Genomic DNA, 20,205 nt, shown 5'->3' with positions numbered 1-20,205 from the left:
TGGAAAAGTTCGTTTATTTCAGTAATTCAACTCAAATTGTGAAACTCGTTTATTAAATAAATTCAGTGCACACAGACTGAAGTAGTTTAAGTCTTTGGTTCTTTTAATTGTGATGATTTTGGCTCACATTTAACAAAAACCCACCAATTCACTATCTCAACAAATTAGAATATGGTGACATGCCAATCAGCTAATCAACTCAAAACACCTGCAAAGGTTTCCTGAGCCTTCAAAATGGTCTCTCAGTTTGGTTCACTAGGCTACACAATCATGGGGAAGACTGCTGATCTGACAGTTGTCCAGAAGACGATCATTGACACCCTTCACAAGGAGGGTAAGCCACAAACATTCATTGCCAAAGAAGCTGGCTGTTCACAGAGTGCTGTATCCAAGCATGTTAACAGAAAGTTGAGTGGAAGGAAAAAGTGTGGAAGAAAAAGATGCACAGCCAACTGAGAGAACCGCAGCCTTATGAGGATTGTCAAGCAAAATCGATTCAAGAATTTGAGTGAACTTCACAAGGAATGGACTGAGGCTGGGGTCAAGGCATCAAGAGCCACCACACACAGACGTGTCAAGGAATTTGGCTACAGTTGTCGTATTCCTCTTGTTAAGCCACTCCTGAACCACAGACAACGTCAGAGGCGTCTTACCTGGGCTAAGGAGAAGAAGAACTGGACTGTTGCCCAGTGGTCCAAAGTCCTCTTTTCAGATGAGAGCAAGTTTTGTATTTCATTTGGAAACCAAGGTCCTAGAGTCTGGAGGAAGGGTGGAGAAGCTCATAGCCCAAGTTGCTTGAAGTCCAGTGTTAAGTTTCCACAGTCTGTGATGATTTGGGGTGCAATGTCATCTGCTGGTGTTGGTCCATTGTGTTTTTTGAAAACCAACGTCACTGCACCCATTTACCAATACATTTTGGAGCACTTCATGCTTCCTTCTGCTGACCAGCTTTTTGAAGATGCTGATTTCATTTTCCAGCAGGATTTGGCACCTGCCCACACTGCCAAAAGCGCCTAAAGTTGGTTAAATGACCATGGTGTTGGTGTGCTTGACTGGCCAGCAAACTCACCAGACCTGAACCCCATAGAGAATCTATGGGGTATTGTCAAGAGGAAAATTAGAAACAAGAGACCAAAAAATGCAGATGAGCTGAAGGCCACTGTCAAAGAAACCTGGGGTTCCATACCACCTCAGCAGTGCCACAAACTGATCACCTCCATGCCACGCCGAATTGAGGCAGTAATTAAAGCAAAAGGAGCCCCTACCAAGTATTGAGTACATGTACAGTAAATGAACATACTTTCCAGAAGGCCAACAATTCACTAAAAATGTTTTTTTATTGGTCTTATGAAGTATTCTAATTTGTTGAGATAGTGAATTGGTGGGTTTTTGTTAAATGTGAGCCAAAATCATCACAATTAAAAGAACCAAAGACTTAAACTACTTCAGTCCATGTGCATTGAATTTATTTAATACACGAGTTTCACAATTTTTGAAATTCAAAAAGAGTTGAATTACTGAAATAAATGAACTTTTCCCCGACATTCTAATTTATTGAGATGCACCTGTATACTATATAAACTGTTGTTTTCTTTTTTGGGGGAGATTCTATACGATTGGTATGAGGTCCTCCTGGCCATGATTAAAACTTTTTTCAACGCATTGTCTGGAGTCTATCTGGGTACTGCTGCGCAGCAGTTGTAGTGGAACACTAGAGATCTTAGTCCCAATTGATAGTTCATAGGGGGTGAGACATCGTCTGACTAAGAGTGAGACTCTCTTAGGAGTCAGGTAGCTGTAATTCTTAACTGATCTGTCTTAGGCCTGGTTCTACAGTGCAGTCGGATCATGATTAGCTGTCAGAAAAGTCACCCGAGGATAATTTTTGATGTTAGGAGACACCCGATTTAAATTAAGTCAGGTGCGTAGGGGAATTTCTACCACAATGCTGGTTATTAATATTATTAACAAACAAATGATATATCTATCTATATCTATATTCAGTGCTGTTAAATGATTATATATATATATATATATATATATTTATTATGTCAAACGATGTGGCTGCTGTCATCAATTTAAAAAAAGCCATTAGTCATTTGGGGCAATGAACTACAGTGAACTGACCACAGTTTCACCATTCAAAGTACAGCATTTATCTTTGGTAAAATCGGTGTAATGCTCATCCTCGAGTGGCTTGTTGCTTTAATAATACAACTTAAATAAATTAGCATCTATATATTTCACACTCCATAAGCAAGATGGCATAGAAGGGAGAAATGATGTGCACACACACACACACACACACACACACACACATCCTTTCAAGCTGCAGCTCAGGAACCTCATTTACAATTTCCTTTGACAGAGACTTTCTGAGCGAGTGGCACGGCCCATTAAAACGGCATTAGTCCCAGGGCTTTGAATTAGACCAGGTCTAAACTTCAGGGACAGGCATCATACCTGCTTCACCTCTGTGGCAGAACAGAGAAGTTGTCGGATGGAGAGGCAACGGGGATGTGCAGTTAAGACAAGCCCAGCCACCGCACATCAAAGGAGGGGCAAGCCTGTTTGAGCTTCTGCTGGGCTGGGCAGAAAAAAAGTCCTGCACTTCCTTTATTGTCAGCAATGAATGAGAATAGAAGAGTGCCCTGAAAGCCTAATGGTGACAAACAGAGGGGCTTTTGAGCATAGCGAGGGAGAAGAAAGAGGAAAAGTGACTCTCTGCATATGAGACTTTTCAAGAAGAGAACTGCCAGGGGGACCGGCAGCCAATTAATGAGTGAATAGCAAGTACCATCATATACATCACTTTCCACCACACTTTACATGTTAAGTGGACACACGGGCACACATGCCTGTACACATAATGCAAAGGTTTCTGCAGGACACTCTGTGTTATACCCACGATCCTCCAGTCTAGAGCCCCTGGAGCACCTATTATCGCACGTCCACATTTCTTTGCTTTCTCACTCTATCTCTCTCTCAGTTATTTTGTGTCTTTCTCTTCCACCCTCCATTAGACGCACACCCAGTTTTATTGAAAGTGACCATTTAATTCCCGTCTCACACATCCCTCTCTTTCTCTCTTTTGATAAAACACACTCTCAGCTTGTCTGTCCTTGGGCATATCTTTCTGTATGCTGTACTCCTCCATTCTTTAGTAATTCTTTTTATTTTTATCACAAAAATCTTCCAACTGCTGCTCTTCAAAGACGGTCCATTTACTTTATCACCTTAATGAGTTCATAATAAATATATTTTATTTGTGATAATTTATTACTATTTTTCACAACCATTTTCCACACTATCTCTGGCACTTAGAATTAAATTGATTTTTTTTATTATCTTTTTTTTGTTTTGCTGCTGTACTATTAAGCCTTCTATGTATATGCTTTTGTAATTATTAAATATTTTTTATATAATTCTTTGGCCAATTTTCATGACCTTTCCAGTTTGTGATTACTGGGTAAGGATTTGTGAAAATCATTTTGGTTCATTTGATTCACTTATGAATCGTTCTATTTGTTTAATGAATTAATGAAAAGAACGGAATCAAAAGAACATTTTTTTTTAATTATTATGGCTTGCAAGTTTTACTGTACACAAAAGCCATATATAGCCAATAAATATATATACATATACACGCATACATACATATATACAGTGGGTACGGAAAGTATTCAGACCCCCTTAAATTTTTCACTCTTTGTTATATTGCAAATAAAAATATAAAATAAAAAATTAATTATTGCTCCTCAATTTCTTTAAATGGTCTTTTGGGACTAGGAGGAAGTTTTGAGAGATACAGTTGCAGGGCTTTATAGTTATAGTCTTTATAGTACAAACTCTTATTTCAGAAGATCAATTCAAATTTGAAATTACCTATTTAAATGAGCAACCTCAAAAACATGACTCCACGTGAGATTCCTTATCATACATTCTGCAATCTCTCTCTCTCACCATCTCATGTGTAGCTCATTCTCTTAAAGTCTTAGACCTGACGCTATCTTCTCACATTTGCACTATGTACGTCTAGCTCTGTCTCTCTCTCTCTCTCTCTCGATAGCTTCCATAAATCACTGCTCTGCATAGTCTCTTTGTTCAGATGCTCGCAGTCTCTGAGGCCTATTTGCACCCTGGTGACTCCATTAGGCCTGGCAGATGGCGGAGACCTGGGCAGGATGCAGAGTGTGAGATTTCTGCGTAGCTGGCTCCTTCTTGCAGATAATGAAAGCCACATCATTTCCCAGTACACATGGTCAGAATTCGGAGACCTGAACGGAGAGAGTTATGGAGGGCCTGCAGGCAAAGCCACATCTAGCATCTCAACCTGCTCCCTTACGCTTCTCGTATAACATGTTCACATGCTGAAGAACTTGTAAACACAGCCCTTCTGTGATATTCAAACATGTCCACTGCCTCTCATATCTCTTTCTTGGACACACAGTGCTGAGACCGCTGCAACAGAAGGTGTAAGCGCAGTGTGAAAGCCATATATGCAAACTGCAGAACGATTGCTTCATTCTGGGTCAGTGCAATCTAATTAGGTAACATGTTCAGCAACAGTTATTATAAATGCTTCATGCTTTTGGAGATCTCATATTAATCTGCCTGCAGGCTGTGTGTCCTATGATAACATCTTTTGGAGGCATGGTGGTCCTGTGTAGAATAATCTGAACAATATATACACACATATGTAGAACCGGTTTCATTTAACACACAACATTAGCAGGAGCTGAAATAAAAATGTGCTATTGCTTTGCTATTGAAATAAAATGGGATTTCGTGTTTTCATAATTATATTTCAGAACAAAATCATGATTTTTTCCCTCAAGATGAAGGCAGATGAAAGATTAATACTTTCATGATTACAAAGAAAACACTGATTTTATTATTTCTGGATTACTTTAAAAATTAACACTGCAATATTTTATTGGAAAATCTATTACATTCTAACAATAAACTATAGCAGATGCTTCGGGGTGGATATTATATATTATATTTGTGTCATGAAGACACATTGTGGTATCTCGAGAGACCTCAATATCTTCAAAATTCTGCCAGCTGACTCTTATAATGATTAGCAGCAGTATTACTACTAGTAGTAAGTCGGTTTCACACAGCTTGAGCAAGCAGCGCTGCAGCGTAACTGTATTAACAGCAGGGTCTCATTGTACTTTCACACTGACAGTGTTTCTGCAGCGTAACAGAGCTGCAGCTCTATACAGAATATAAAGTCATTTCTGGATAACCACATTGAGTATTCCTATAACAATTGGCCAAAACATAAAATTGGCTATCCATAATTTGTACTTGATCATCTTGAAAACTTCATCCTCAAGAAATCAAAGCGTAGCTATAAACTATACTAGGTTCTACACTAGTGTTCAGATGTTTGGGGATGGTAATATTTTTAAAGGTTTGAAATAATTATCTCATGCTAACCAAGCCTGCATTAATTGAATTAAAAAAACAGTAAAAATTGTTTTCTAATTTAATATATTTTAAAATATAATATATTCCTGTCATGGCAAAGCTGAATTCTCAGCAGTCATTGCTCCAGTCTTCAGTGTCACGTGATCCTATAATATGATGATTTGGCGCTTAAGAAACATTTCTTATTATTATAAAACGATGTTAAAAACAGATATGCTGCAAAACATTTTTTTGGAAACTTTGATAAATTTTTTTATGATTCTTTGATGAATAGAAAGTTCATAGAACTTTCAAGTGGATAGACTTTACTGTCACTTTTCATAAATTTAATGTGTCCTATGTGCCTGTCACTGCATGTTTAAATCACATCAATTCTTCTTTCAACAATGAGTGAGTAATTCACTCCAGCATCTATGTTGCTTCATAAAACCCTATTTTAACATGTCGATGTGATTATGTCACTGGTCTTACACTCACCTGTCCATCCCGGCAAACAGCGACAGAATCCACTCACAGGGTCGCATCCATCAGCGTGGTTACAGTCGCAACGCTCACGACACTCCAGTCCATATGTGCCATCCTGAATAACCACACACACAAACCATATTGCGAAGCTTAAACTGCCCTGTCATGACAAATATTTATAAATCAAACAGCCAGTCCTGCTAGCCTCTGGCAGAGAGATAATGGAACCGGTCCCGGGAAGATACTCACGGGGCAGGGCTGCTGGCAGCGTTCCCCTTTCCAACCTGAGGTACAGGTACAAGAGCCGTCAATTGGGTCACAAGCCGCACCATTGGCACACAAACAAGTCTGGTTACAGCCCAATCCCCAAGTCCCGCTGGAGCAGAGAATTGAGCAGCCTACACCCTGCCAACCTGTAAAGCAAAGGGAGATGGTACAGACATTTGTTAATTTATTTGTCTACTCCACCATTGGCTCCTTCAGTTGTTTATTTGCTAAAAACCGAGGGTTTAACATTCTCTTTTTGAGTTCTAGCCAAAGCTTCTCTAGTTTATTATAACAGTGTTCAATTAATAGAGCGGGAAGAGGGGGAAGTGAGGTCACATCTTGACAGAAGCCAGAGGATTCTTGTCTCCCTCGGCTCACGTCAATGAGTTGAATATATGCATGGTTTGAGGTCAACATAAGAGCAGAGTGGGATAGGCAGAGACGTTGTGTAGCACACTGGGGTTCTGCATTATGAATGGGATGAGGATTTTAAAGGTACTGTCTCTAATGAGCTTCCTTCCAAACTGGAGGGACCTGAACAAATACTCTGCTGGTGCAGGCCTTTAAGGACATGTCCATGTTTATGCAACAATAAAGGCCATCCCGCAGGTACGGTTAGCTGCGGTCAGCCTAATGCTGAGCACTCACAGGGCTCTTGTGGATTCACGCTGCATTTTTTATGCTATTACAGCCTAAAAAGGCCATATGTGCATGTAAGTGCTAAGGGGTTATGTATCCTTTGAAAGTGACCTGGAGAGACTTTGGATCCTTTGATATTGAAACACCTTTTTTCCATAATGACAGAGATGGATATACAGAGAACGGATGGGGATATTATTAACTTTTTTTTTTATGTCTAATGTCCGGAAAGTGTTTTTGGAGTATAACCGGATTGTCAGGCATTCCTAATTTTTATTTATAGACAGGGTTAATTATCTAAACATTGGCATCTGTTTGAAAGGGAATTAGAAAATGATTAATTAGTCCCAGAGTAATCGAACGTAAAGATTACGACTTTTCCTTAGCATCTGATTGCATGTATTGATTGCTTATTGATTTATTTGTACAGGTCAAGCTATAATCTTGTTATTAGGTTGGTTGTAAACCCATAGTCTCTTGTGGCTTTCTCTCTATTCATGTCTATAAGAAAAATGAGGGAATAAGGATAAAAGGAAGAAGTAGAGCACATTATGCTGTACCTTCTTTACAGATGCAGGAGCCATCGATTGGTGAGCAGGATGCCTGGTTGTGGCAGTGGCAGGTGGAAGTGCAGTTAGTACCGTATAGTCCACGTGGGCAGATTTGGGAACAGTCGTCACCCTGAAAAACACACAGAGATTAACTGTTCAAGAAATATATATATTAAGTAAATTTTGCCCTGGCAACTACCTACAACAATGTATCAACTGCACAGTAATTTGTGGAACTACCCAGAACATTTTAGCCAGTGTTAGGGAGTAACTTACATGTAATGGCATTTCGTTATTAAATTACAAAATAAGGTTACACTTTATTTTAAGCCGTGTTCTTGTTACAGTGTAATTATACATTTAGGTACCGAGTAATATTAATTAACTGCATGTACTTACTATATTGTTAGGATTAGGGTTACTTCCATGTAATTATGTATAATTGTAATTATAGCAGTAAGTACATGTAATGTGTAACAAGGTCACCTTAAAATAAAGTGTTTTACATTTATTAAAATAAATGTAACTGTAATCAGTTACAGTTACTGAGAAAAAAATCAATAATTAAATAATTATTAAATAATTAAATTACAATTACTTATGAAAATGTTAACGATCACAAAGGGGCTTACATCTGAATTGTTTCCCACATACACACACTTTCTTTCCCAAATTGAGGGTTTAGGAGTTTAGGACACAGAATTTTTATATTTCCTGTTTGGAATTATATATATATATGTTTTATTTCAAGGCTAACTGTTTTTTTAAGTAGGGTAACTTGTAATCTGTAACCTGTTACATTTCCAAAGTAACCTTACCAACACTGATTTTAGCAACTATATAGCCACACCCTGGCAACCTCCCATGATAGCGTAGCAATAGAATACCAATGTGAAAAAAACACTCAGAACACTCCAGCAGCCATATAATAATGTGCTAAACCACCTAGAACTTTTTAACAACTACACTGGCAACCACTCACAATAGCCTAGCAACACAATAGCAATGTGCTAAAACTACCCATAACACCTTGGCAACCACCCAAAACAACCTACACCCTACAACAAAGTGCAAAACCACCTAGAACATTTTAGCAACTACATAGCAACACCCTGGCAACCTTTTACTTCACCCTAGCATCATAATAGCAAGTTTTACTCAGGCAGGTACACATTTCTTTCAGAAAATACAATAATTTAGTTAAAATAATTATTCTCTACTTACTGGAAACCATCTACAACAATTTTGCAACTACAGAGCAATGTGTTAAACCACCCAGAACACCTTATTATCCAGTAGCCACATAGCAACACCTTGGTAACCACACCCAGCATAATCAAGCAACGGAACAGTAATGTGCTAAAACTACCCAAAAAATCTTAGCAAGCATATAAAAATGTAGAAAACCACCTAGAACTTTTTTTAGCAACTGCATAGCAACACCCTGGCAACCATCCACAAAAGCATCTTAGAAACCACCCAAATTCCCCAACAACCTACAACAATAAGCAAAACATCCCAGAACATTTTAGCCACAACATAGCAACGTCCTGGCAACCACTAACAACACCCTAGCATCGTAGGAGTGAGTTTTATTGCACATTTCGTTCAGAAAATCTAAGATTTTTCTCTACTTAATTATGTAATTTTACACACTAACATGAGCACTGTGCTGTGAAGTGTGACTCCAAATCCCATCTGAGGATTCTGTGAAACTTCAACAGAAAATTTCCTGCAAAACATTCTCTGCAACAGAGTTTGATACAGTTCAAGTGAGTAGAGAGGTGGAGAACACATTTGCACAGCAGCAAACCTAAAGTCCGTGTGTAGCTAGTCTCCTTGTTGCAGTTACACAGAGTGTGGCAGCGGGTGCTCAGAGCTAAAGGCTTGCTTTCCCCAGCTGCATTAATGAGCTGACAGCCCCTGGCCCTCGGCACCTCTGTCCATCCCCCAGAAAAGCATTGCTGATGACTGACAGACACTGTGTTCTTAAGCCCTGCTCCCCAGCCAAGCAACACCAGCACAATCTCTGTGCTTTACCAGGCTCAGCAAGGGAGTCGCCTGTATCCCAGCGCCGGCCATCGCCGGTGTCTTTTTGCCTCATCCCTGGCTCTGACTGACAGCTGACAAAATGATTTAGACTCCCAATTAGTGGGGTAATGGCAGTGTGCTGTGCGCATCTTGCATCCGTCTCCCCGGTGCCAGGGATCGAGCAGCAAAGGACCCGCTCACTCATTATCATCTGGAACTAGGTCTGAGTGGAAAGCAGGATAAGATATGCCACAGGATGCCATGGGCACCAAGCGGGACCGTCTCTCTCTCTCTCTATATATTTTTTGTTTCTCCCCTATCTCTCCTTCTTTCAATCTGTCATCATTTATCTCGCTCGCTCGCTTTGATACAATCATCTCCAATATTTTCTCTTACTCCCACTCTTTTCTTTCTTGTATGCTCTCTTTCTTTTTCATTCTCACTCTCCCACATTCCCCCATTGTATTCCCCATTTCAAATATTCTACCTCTCCATCTGCTTCGCTCGTCCATCCACTCCCCACATGAAAAGCTTACATCTGTGGATTAATTTTTCATCAATCTACGTGCAGTTATCTTTGTTCCGCTCAAAAGTGACAGCAAGCAGACTGCTAACAATGGCAGTTCTGTTCTACGGAAAAAGACTTAAAACTATCGGTGCAGGCAGCCGAATATGGGGCGAGAAAGTTAGTTTGTTCGACTTTTCAGCAGACCTGCAATTTACTGGTGAATGGGTTGGAGGAGGTAAAAGAGTCTCTGGCTCACAAATGACCACAGGGATTTAGCGAGACCCGTGAATGCTCCAGATTACACTGACACAGGCCCGAGAGCACTCATTCAACTGGGTGACTAAACTCCTCTAAAAGCAGGCTAAAGTCAGACTTATGTTCAGAGGTTAAATATTCTTAAATATTCATTTTATAATAAAATCAACAAAAATCATTAGTACATTCAAAAAGCTAGAAATGTTTTCAAGCTTTAAATGGTACATTTTCATATTCAGTGAGGTCCAAAAATCTGAGACCACATTGAACATCTTGGATACAGCATTTTTTAAATATTAAAATAATAATTTTTAGGATAAAAAAACAAGGGGGGAAAAAATTATTATTATATAAAATTATATTTAAATTATTATTGATAAGCAAATTTATTACACTGATCATTTGAGCTTCTTTGTGCAAAAAGTCAGTTTTGTTTCCACTGAAGCACAAAATAAATTCTCTTTGGATAATTCTCACATCATGCTGGAAATCAATGAATATTCTTAAATATTCACTTTATAATAAAATTAACACAAATCGTTAGTACATTCAAAGAGCTAGAAATGTCTTGAAGGTTTGAATTCTACATTTTCACATTCAGTGAGGTCCAAAAAAATGAAAAATGAAAAACCCAGAAAATCTGGGATTCAGTATTTTGATTAGGGCTGCACGATAAATCACATGCGATATTTAACGCGCATCTTGTCAGAAAGCCGGTTCTGTAATCAGCGGTAAATCTCCATCACCTGCGTGCTTTCACATTGAGCAGCATTAACTACACAGAGCCGTTGTTCACTGACTAGCTGCGCCAAAAATCGATGCGCGTTAAATATCGCATGCGATTTATCGTGCAGCCCTAATTTTGATGCATTTGAAAATAATCAGTTTATGATAAAACAACAACAACAATAAAAATAAACAAATACACTAATTAATTATAAATAAGCATATTAATTACACTGATCATTTGAGCTACTTTATACAAAAGGTCAGATGTTTTTGTGTCCACAGAAAAACAACATGTTTTTTGGATAATTCTTAGATCATGCTGGAAAACAACATAACACAACAATTGGTAACACTTTAGTAAAAGGGACCAATTCTCACTATTAACTAGTTGCTTATTAGCATGCATATTATTAACATATTGGCTGTTTATTATTACTTATATATCACAAATTCTGCATGACCATATTCTACATCCCTTATCCTACCCAATACATAAACTTAACAACTACCTTCAAATTATGAGTTTATTGAGGCAAAAGTCGTAGTTAATGGTTTGTTAATAGTGAGTAAAAGATTAAAGTGTAATCACTTTCTTAAATGTTATTTTTTTCAGTTAAAATCTGCAGTGAAGTAGTTATGTTGATAATAAAATATTTTTATAATTTAGAAAAATGCTAAATTAGCAGTCATTCATTAGTGGTCATTCATACAATATCTACTATTGTTGGTAATGAATGTTATTTTAAAGCATTAAAATTCCTACTAATGCATCTGTGCATTCTAGTGAAGTGTCATGAAAGCACACATGAATGTGGCACGTGTGCTTTCAACATGGTACTACCAGCATCTCCCCACCTATGCTCTCTTGTACCAGCAGCACAAGCATATATATGTTCCTTTCCCACCCCTATAAATATCATTCTCTCAGAACTCTACAGATGAGAGTTTTGGTGGCCATTACCCTTCCTATTTTCGACCAGACTGCGGTCAAATTGTTAACCTTTGTTGTTCTATAGGTCCAAATGAAAGAGCTGGCCTGAAAATGGAGCTTCGTGTCCCAATTCCATTGCATCTCGGTCAGACTCCTTGGCCAAAGCTCCTCGAGCAGTGTTTAATAGAACTGGCAGCAGGCCCCCCAAATCCAACACAAAGAGCAGGTGGTGAAAATTAAGATACAGTCTGTGCCTCCGCCTGCTAGTTCAAATCGCTGTAGTAGCTCTGCCACAGGACACTGCAACAGTTACAGCCAAGGCAGGAGTTGGCTACAGCCTCTGGTACTGAGTTTGTCTTAGTCATCACTGCTGTTCTAGTCTTTACCTGCGGCACTGTCTTAATTTTATCTGCTTTGCAACATTTTCGATGTTTCTGAATGCAGCGGGAGTGAAATCAGTTCAGTGGCGGGGAAGATAATTGAAACTGTAGCTTTCCATCTTACTCATAACTTTAAGTGACGCTACTAAAAATGTACAATAAGCTGCACTACATTCAAAAGATTGAAGTTGGTAGTATTCTTCTATTTTTCAGAAAAAAAGTGTTTTATCCTCACAAAATGTGCAATAATTTGATCATAAATACAGTAAATATAGTTTTCCGTTTTAATACAGTATGTTTTAAAATGTAATTTATTCTAGTAATGACAATGCTGAATTTTCCACATTTCTCATGATCAATGTTGAAAAAAATTATCTGTCGAAATAATTTTTCAGAAATCTTATAGAAGAACAGAACAGAAAAAGAACAGCATTTATTTCAAATAGAAATTGTTTTGTAACATCATAAACATCTCTACTGACCCTTCTAATCAATTCAATGCATCCTTGATGAATGAAAGTATCAAAAATACATAAATAAATAAATAAAACTCTTACTGACCCCACATTTTTTAACCATGCAATATTTTAAAAAGCATATAATGTAGTCCATATAAGTAAAAGACATACAAAAACAATGTAAACAAATAGAAAATAAATATTTTATTTTGGCTGAACAACATGAAAGTTAGAGTAATTTCTGGGTGAATTTGTAAGCATAATTTACAAGTTGCTAGTGCTACTTTTAGTTTTAGCTACTCCCAAACAATTGTTTTAGTTTCTCTTAGTTCTCCAAGTCTTAAGCTACTAGCTCTAAATTAAAGTACATTTGCTTCTGAGAATGAACAAGATGAACAGGACTGTAAGCAATACTATGACGCATTCAGTGAAGCAAAAGAACAAGTCATCCATCTATTTGAACATCTCTCTAAAATAAATTCAGATTACTGATATGATCATCTCTCAATCTGTCTTTCTCATGCTCTCTCCTTGCATCTTATCACTTTCATTTTAGCATCCCCTTTGTTCATCAGAGAACACGAAGCCGGGTAGATTGTGTGCCATGTGCAACCAACTGGATAACAAAATGATTGGTTATTTATGTCATAAAGAGTCTTGCCTAGAAATCACAATCTATTTTGGAGTCCTTGTATCTAGCGCTTCTTTCTGTGTTTGGGAAGGTCTTTGTGTTAAGTCTAAACCTGCTGTGTAGCATTGCGAAAGTACCATTGCTGAGACTCTCACCTTGTTCCCAGACTCCCTGCAGGAGGTGATGTGTTTATGTGTGTGTGTGTGTGTGTGCATGTGAGACCACTGTAGAGATCATTTTCAAAGCAATAAACTGTATTCGCTGACACTTCTGCTTTAAGTATCAGGACACAAAAACTTTTCAAAGAAATATCAAGGGAAGTGCTGACTAGAAATGCTTCCATTTTTCCCTGGAAAAATCCACAATCATAAACCTTTATTATGTAATTATGAGTTTTGCCACCTTCATATGTCATATCTACGGCCCTGTTTAGGCTGGGTATTTTCCATTTTGGGTCATCAAGACACATTTAAACTAAATTTAACTTAACCACCAATTGAATGTTTTGATCAGGATTCTCACCTGGGGCCTGAAGATTTTCATCTGGTGGATTTTCATTACATGTCATATATATGATTAATTAATGCATTAATTAATTTAATTAATCAGCAAATTATGACATAAACTGGCTAAACTGGTATACTTAGGGTGTATTCACACCAGGAAAGTCCGCTAGTTCACTTGCTTTGATCCAACCCAAATACAATGTTGATTCTTTTTGTTTGGTGCGGTTCGCTTTCGCATTGCCCTTTTTGCAAGTGAACCAGAAATTGTAAACAAAACCACACGTGTGCTAAGGTCATCCATTCATTGGACAGAAATTCTCAAGCAGGGAAAAACAGGAAGTGCAAAAACAGGCTAATCATGGAGATCTTTCGTAGTGCAATTTTTATTCTTTTACTGATTTGGTGTTATCAGCTAACGCAATATGAATAAACTTATGAGCATCATATGAGACAATGTCATACGATTAGAGCCTGACCGATATGTGTATATTATAGTACAGTACCAGTCCCCATTCATGTGTCTAAACTTTTGACATAAACAGAATATATATAAATAAACACATTTTATGCAATGATCACTCAAATGTGGTGATCAAACACTTTTGATGTGACAAAGATATGTAATGGAAGCAGGGTATTTAACAATTTAACAATAAACTGTATTATACAAAATGAGTCTGACATCAGTGCTCTTAACAGTAAACTTAACTTCACTTATTATAAATAACTTTAAAACACAAATAGACCTCTCTTTCTCTCTCTCTCTCTCTCTCTATATATATACTATATATAAACTTGAATTAAGAAAATAAACAAGGTAACTCTGTAGGGCAAGCAAGCTACTGCCAATCCAACAGGAGCAGGTTTATGCAGGAAGCACAGATTAAACATCTAAAATGAATAAATAATAATAATTAATAATATTTTTTTCTTAAACATTTTGTGTTGTGTATTTTCTGGTAATCAAATGAACATGCAGAACATGAGTATCCGTATTTAAAAATAAATTCAGATTACTGATATGATCATCTCTCAATCTGTCTTTCTCATGCTCTCTCCTTGCATCTTATCACTTTCATTTTAGCATCCCCTTTGTTCATCAGAGAACACGAAGCCGGGTAGATTGTGTGCCATGTGCAACCAACTGGATAACAAAATGATTGGTTATTTATGTCATAAAGAGTCTTGCCTAGAAATCACAATCTATTTTGGAGTCCTTGTATCTAGCGCTTCTTTCTGTGTTTGGGAAGGTCTTTGTGTTAAGTCTAAACCTGCTGTGTAGCATTGCGAAAGTACCATTGCTGAGACTCTCACCTTGTTCCCAGACTCCCTGCAGGAGGTGATGTGTTTATGTGTGTGTGTGTGTGTGTGCATGTGAGACCACTGTAGAGATCATTTTCAAAGCAATAAACTGTATTCGCTGACACTTCTGCTTTAAGTATCAGGACACAAAAACTTTTCAAAGAAATATCAAGGGAAGTGCTGACTAGAAATGCTTCCATTTTTCCCTGGAAAAATCCACAATCATAAACCTTTATTATGTAATTATGAGTTTTGCCACCTTCATATGTCATATCTACGGCCCTGTTTAGGCTGGGTATTTTCCATTTTGGGTCATCAAGACACATTTAAACTAAATTTAACTTAACCACCAATTGAATGTTTTGATCAGGATTCTCACCTGGGGCCTGAAGATTTTCATCTGGTGGATTTTCATTACATGTCATATATATGATTAATTAATGCATTAATTAATTTAATTAATCAGCAAATTATGACATAAACTGGCTAAACTGGTATACTTAGGGTGTATTCACACCAGGAAAGTCCGCTAGTTCACTTGCTTTGATCCAACCCAAATACAATGTTGATTCTTTTTGTTTGGTGCGGTTCGCTTTCGCATTGCCCTTTTTGCAAGTGAACCAGAAATTGTAAACAAAACCACACGTGTGCTAAGGTCATCCATTCATTGGACAGAAATTCTCAAGCAGGGAAAAACAGGAAGTGCAAAAACAGGCTAATCATGGAGATCTTTCGTAGTGCAATTTTTATTCTTTTACTGATTTGGTGTTATCAGCTAACGCAATATGAATAAACTTATGAGCATCATATGAGACAATGTCATACGATTAGAGCCTGACCGATATGTGTATATTATAGTACAGTACCAGTCCCCATTCATGTGTCTAAACTTTTGACATAAACAGAATATATATAAATAAACACATTTTATGCAATGATCACTCAAATGTGGTGATCAAACACTTTTGATGTGACAAAGATATGTAATGGAAGCAGGGTATTTAACAATTTAACAATAAACTGTATTATACAAAATGAGTCTGACATCAGTGCTCTTAACAGTAAACTTAACTTCACTTATTATAAATAACTTTAAAACACAAATAGACCTCTCTTTCTCTCTCTCTCTCTCTCTCTATATATATACTATATATAAACTTGAATTAAGAAAATAAACAAGGTAACTCTGTAGGGCAAGCAAGCTACTGCCAATCCAACAGGAGCAGGTTTATGCAGGAAGCACAGATTAAACATCTAAAATGAATAAATAATAATAATTAATAATATTTTTTTCTTAAACATTTTGTGTTGTGTATTTTCTGGTAATCAAATGAACATGCAGAACATGAGTATCCGTATTTAAATAGTCTTTTTGCAGTTTAATATTCACAGACACTAGTCTATATCGCGATTTGATTTAAGTGTACTGACCTGTATTTTATTTATTCATCAAAAATATGACAAATTTCATGATATTCCGCGTTATATAGTAAATTCCGTTTTTATGAATGGATTCCGTGGATTCTGTCTGCGTTTTCCACATCGAGAAAATCATAGGGCCCTACTAATGTAGCAAATGAGTATGATAAGCTCATTGTGAGAGTAAAAGACAGGGACATTGCTTATTGACTTTAGTATTGAGTCTCTCCAACTAGGTGACAACATAGCATTAAATCACCATTCAACAGACTCAAGCCATCACCGCACTGCCATCTATTGGACTGCAGAAAGATACTAACTTTTCAATCTGCTACGTTACTGACTGTACTGACAAACTATGCTGACTTAGGAAATGAGTTCTGGGACACGATGCGGCTGGTATAAACAAGCATTGACTGAGTGGCCGCGATCAGCTCCGGTGGCCGTGGAGCCATAATGAGCCGCAGATGCGTACCGTGATGCGCAGATCAGCTCTAATGCCACTGAATCTGCTATTAAAAATGAACCATCCATTCATCATATCATCATGCAAAACTAAGAATTAGAATCATTGTATTGTGACGATTGGGTGCGGGGTCAGGGCGGCTATCTAAATCAGAGAAAAATATAGGTGCGGGTGGATAATTTGAAGCAGCAGACTCGGGTGAAGTTTGACACTACAGTGACCTGGGTCGCCAGTAGCAAACAATGGAGCGTGGTCTGCTGGACAAACTAAGTAATTAGACCATTTAGAAGCAGTTTATCTGTATTATATGTTTTGTAAAAAAAATCATATCGGCGGCATATTCGCCGATACCGATATATATGCGACAGGCTCATATCGGCCAATAATATTGGCAAAATTACATATCGGTCGGGCTCTACATACGATGTTGTAATTACGACTTGCCGAAAATAAAATCTATAGATATAAAATACTTAAAGTATATCACAATGTTAGTTTAAACATTTAACCTAGATAAATGTGCACTATCAGGCGCATATCCAATCGTTTGTGAGGAGAGTGGAAGCTGAAGCGCGCTTCAGGACATCAGTGGAAACAAATTAAAATACGCCGTCATTTTTGCTCATAAAGTTAAGAATAATACATCGTTCAGAACTGTAAAGGGTCAATTTGTGTTATTTTTATTTGTCTTCAATAGTGACATTAAAACACATTTTAGGCTTAATATTAAGAAATGTGCATTGTTCACAAGTAGAACTCAAAATAAAGTTTAAATATAATTTTATATCAGTAAATCTCAAACGATATGTCAGTAAATATTTTAATAGATTTGAACTATACTACTACTTAGTATAAAATATTTTTTATTTAAAACTTTTAATTTTAAATAAACTAGTAAATAAATTTAATTACTCTTTTACAAGGGAATTAACTTATTATAATGTCTATTTTATGATTTAATTTTGCCACAATCTGCCACAATAAAACAGAAAGAAAAAAAGAAAAAGATAAAATTGACAGCAAATAAAAATAAAACATATAAATATAAAATTATAATAAACCTTCATTTTTAATTTTAAGTTAACCACAAACCACTTTTTTGAGCAGGTACTTATATATGTGATTAATTAAATTCAATTAATTAATCAGTATATAATTTAATTAATTTGATTAAGCAGTTGCACTGATAAAAATATATTGGTACAAAAACATTCAAATCCAACATATGTGACCCTGGACCACAAAACCAGTCATTAGGGGCAGTTTTTTAAAATTATACATAATCTGAAAACTGAATAAATAAGATTCAGATATTAAATAAGAGGATAGGACAATATTTGGCCGAGATACAACTATCTGAAAATCTGGAATCTGGGATAAAGAATTAAAGACTGAAATACCAGAAACAGATTGGTATGATATGTGGATAATACACCAAACTACTACCAGTTCATAAATATGTAGGGAGTGTTCATGGAAGTGCCTTATTCGCTTCTTCATAACACCTAAGATCAAAAGCAAACAAGTGTCCAGGCAGCAGGCTTGCCGGAGACAGTGTGGACAGTTAGAAGCGGATCACACACATATCTTTTGGAGTTGTGAGAAAATCCAATCATTTTGGGATGATGTGCAGGTAGTCATATCTGAAGTGTTTGGATACAAAACACCTAGAACCTCTTGGTTTTTATTTATGGGAAATATTAAAGGCATAGTACCTAGAAGCGACCAATATTTATGTAAGATTATTCTTGTGGCTTGTTAAAAGACTATAACTAGGAATTGGTTTAAAGATATTACTCTGAATTGTAAACAATGGTTTGGGAATAATTGAGGAAATCCTGTTAATGGAAGAACTTACATATACTTTAAAGATGAAAAAAAATGCTTTTAAAATGGGACTGGGAAAAGTGATTGATATATAGAGAACAAAAACATCCTCAGCTAAGTAAACAGTAAGTGCTATAGCAATAGCCAACCTTGCCTAACAGGCCTTGTTCTTTTTTCTCTCTTTTTTTCTCTTCTCTTTAACTGGGGGGGATGGTATATATGTATATTTGTGTATATGTGTTGATTTGTATGTATAAGTATACAACTGTGCATGCTGTTGTCACACCCCTGTGGACTGTTGATTGTGGTCGTGCTGAATCTGCCCTGTTGTGTCTACATTAAAAATCATTATTGGAATCCTTATTGTCCTGCCTGCCTCCACACACCGTGACTGAATAACCGACCACTAAGTAAAGTATAGCGGCGTTTTTGTCTTTTTATTTTTATGTTATGGATTACCCTGCCTTCTAAATCCTCCTGCTGCAACAGGGGGAACACTCTCTTGAGGACCACATGAACGACTTTCTGTCCCTGGCTCACCTCACGCACTACCTGGACAACTGCCTCTGTTCATTCTATCAAGTTGGACTAAACGCCACCACACGAGCGCAGTTGTCCGGGGATGGTCCTCGAGAGAGCCTCGCCACCTTCATTGAGTGGGTGCTGGTGTTCTGCAAGTCCCATTTGACCGTGGACATCGCTGACAACAACACCAGCCCCACTCAGGACCCTGAGCCCAGCCCACCATCTCCCCGCGGTACAGAGCATAAGCCTGAGCCCACCGATGACGGAGAGCCATTTCCCGCTGCGATCAACGAACCGGAGTAAACACCGCAGCTGAGAAGAGGATCGCTTCGGATATTGAGCCCAACACGTCAGACCAGGTGCCGGTGACCGTGCCCACCATGAGGGAGCAAGCCGTGGACGGTGTGAGCGCGGAGAGGAGCTCCGCCCCTGTATCATGGCTGAGGGTGAGCTGACTATGGCGGGACATAAGGGCCAGAATATGGAGGGAATTCAGTGTCAAAACGAGGAGGAGAGACCTCGCAATCCCCAGTTCAGCCCAGGAAGGGATCCTGATCCCCAGTTCAGCCCAGGAAGGGCCCCCGAACCCAGCTCAGAGCACCCTCCAGTGCCTGCTTCTAGAAAGCGCCCTCCAGTGGCTGCTCCTCGAAAATGCCCGCCCCCCCTCCCGCTCCAGCCTCCTCCAGCGCTGTTGTCTGGCAGCCACTCTGCTCGCCCTCAGCCCACCATCATTGCGGTGCGAGCCCCGCGGGACTGCCATACTCCAGCGTCGCCGGGGTTGGAGTCTCCCTCACCTCTGCCTCCAGCCTCCGAGGCCCGGACTCTGCCTCGGCCCGTAGACCCAGTGGCTTCACCCCGGCTCCTAGCTCCCCCGCC

The 20,205-nt window shown here is 38.1% G+C and overlaps 1 protein-coding gene and 1 long non-coding RNA gene across 3 annotated transcripts in view; one reads left to right on the top strand and one right to left on the bottom strand.

The window, feature by feature from the left end:
- The window catches only part of LOC107596976 (uncharacterized), a 16,385-nt gene extending 15,132 nt beyond the window's left edge, over window positions 1-1,253 (top strand). Inside the window, exon 3 of the long non-coding RNA XR_001610422.1 lies at window positions 1,241-1,253. This is a non-coding gene — a long non-coding RNA (uncharacterized lncRNA). The remainder of the gene's footprint in view (window positions 1-1,240) is intronic.
- LOC107596974 (multiple epidermal growth factor-like domains protein 11) overlaps window positions 1-20,205 on the bottom strand; it is a 104,300-nt gene that overhangs the window by 25,502 nt on the left and 58,593 nt on the right. For both annotated transcript variants that reach the window (XM_016287857.1, XM_016287856.1), the window contains exons 10-12: window positions 7,371-7,491; window positions 6,154-6,317; window positions 5,917-6,019 (exon numbers count right to left, since the gene is read on the bottom strand). In XM_016287857.1, the coding sequence (XP_016143343.1) occupies window positions 5,917-6,019; window positions 6,154-6,317; window positions 7,371-7,491 (388 nt within the window). The remainder of the gene's footprint in view (window positions 1-5,916; window positions 6,020-6,153; window positions 6,318-7,370; window positions 7,492-20,205) is intronic.

Source organism: Sinocyclocheilus grahami, unplaced genomic scaffold (genome assembly GCF_001515645.1).
Source record: "Sinocyclocheilus grahami isolate Dianchi unplaced genomic scaffold, SAMN03320097.WGS_v1.1 scaffold225.1, whole genome shotgun sequence".
Taxonomy (NCBI): Eukaryota; Metazoa; Chordata; class Actinopteri; order Cypriniformes; family Cyprinidae; genus Sinocyclocheilus; species Sinocyclocheilus grahami.
Note: the sequence above shows the minus strand (reverse complement) of the source record. Positions and strands in the feature narration are given on the sequence as shown.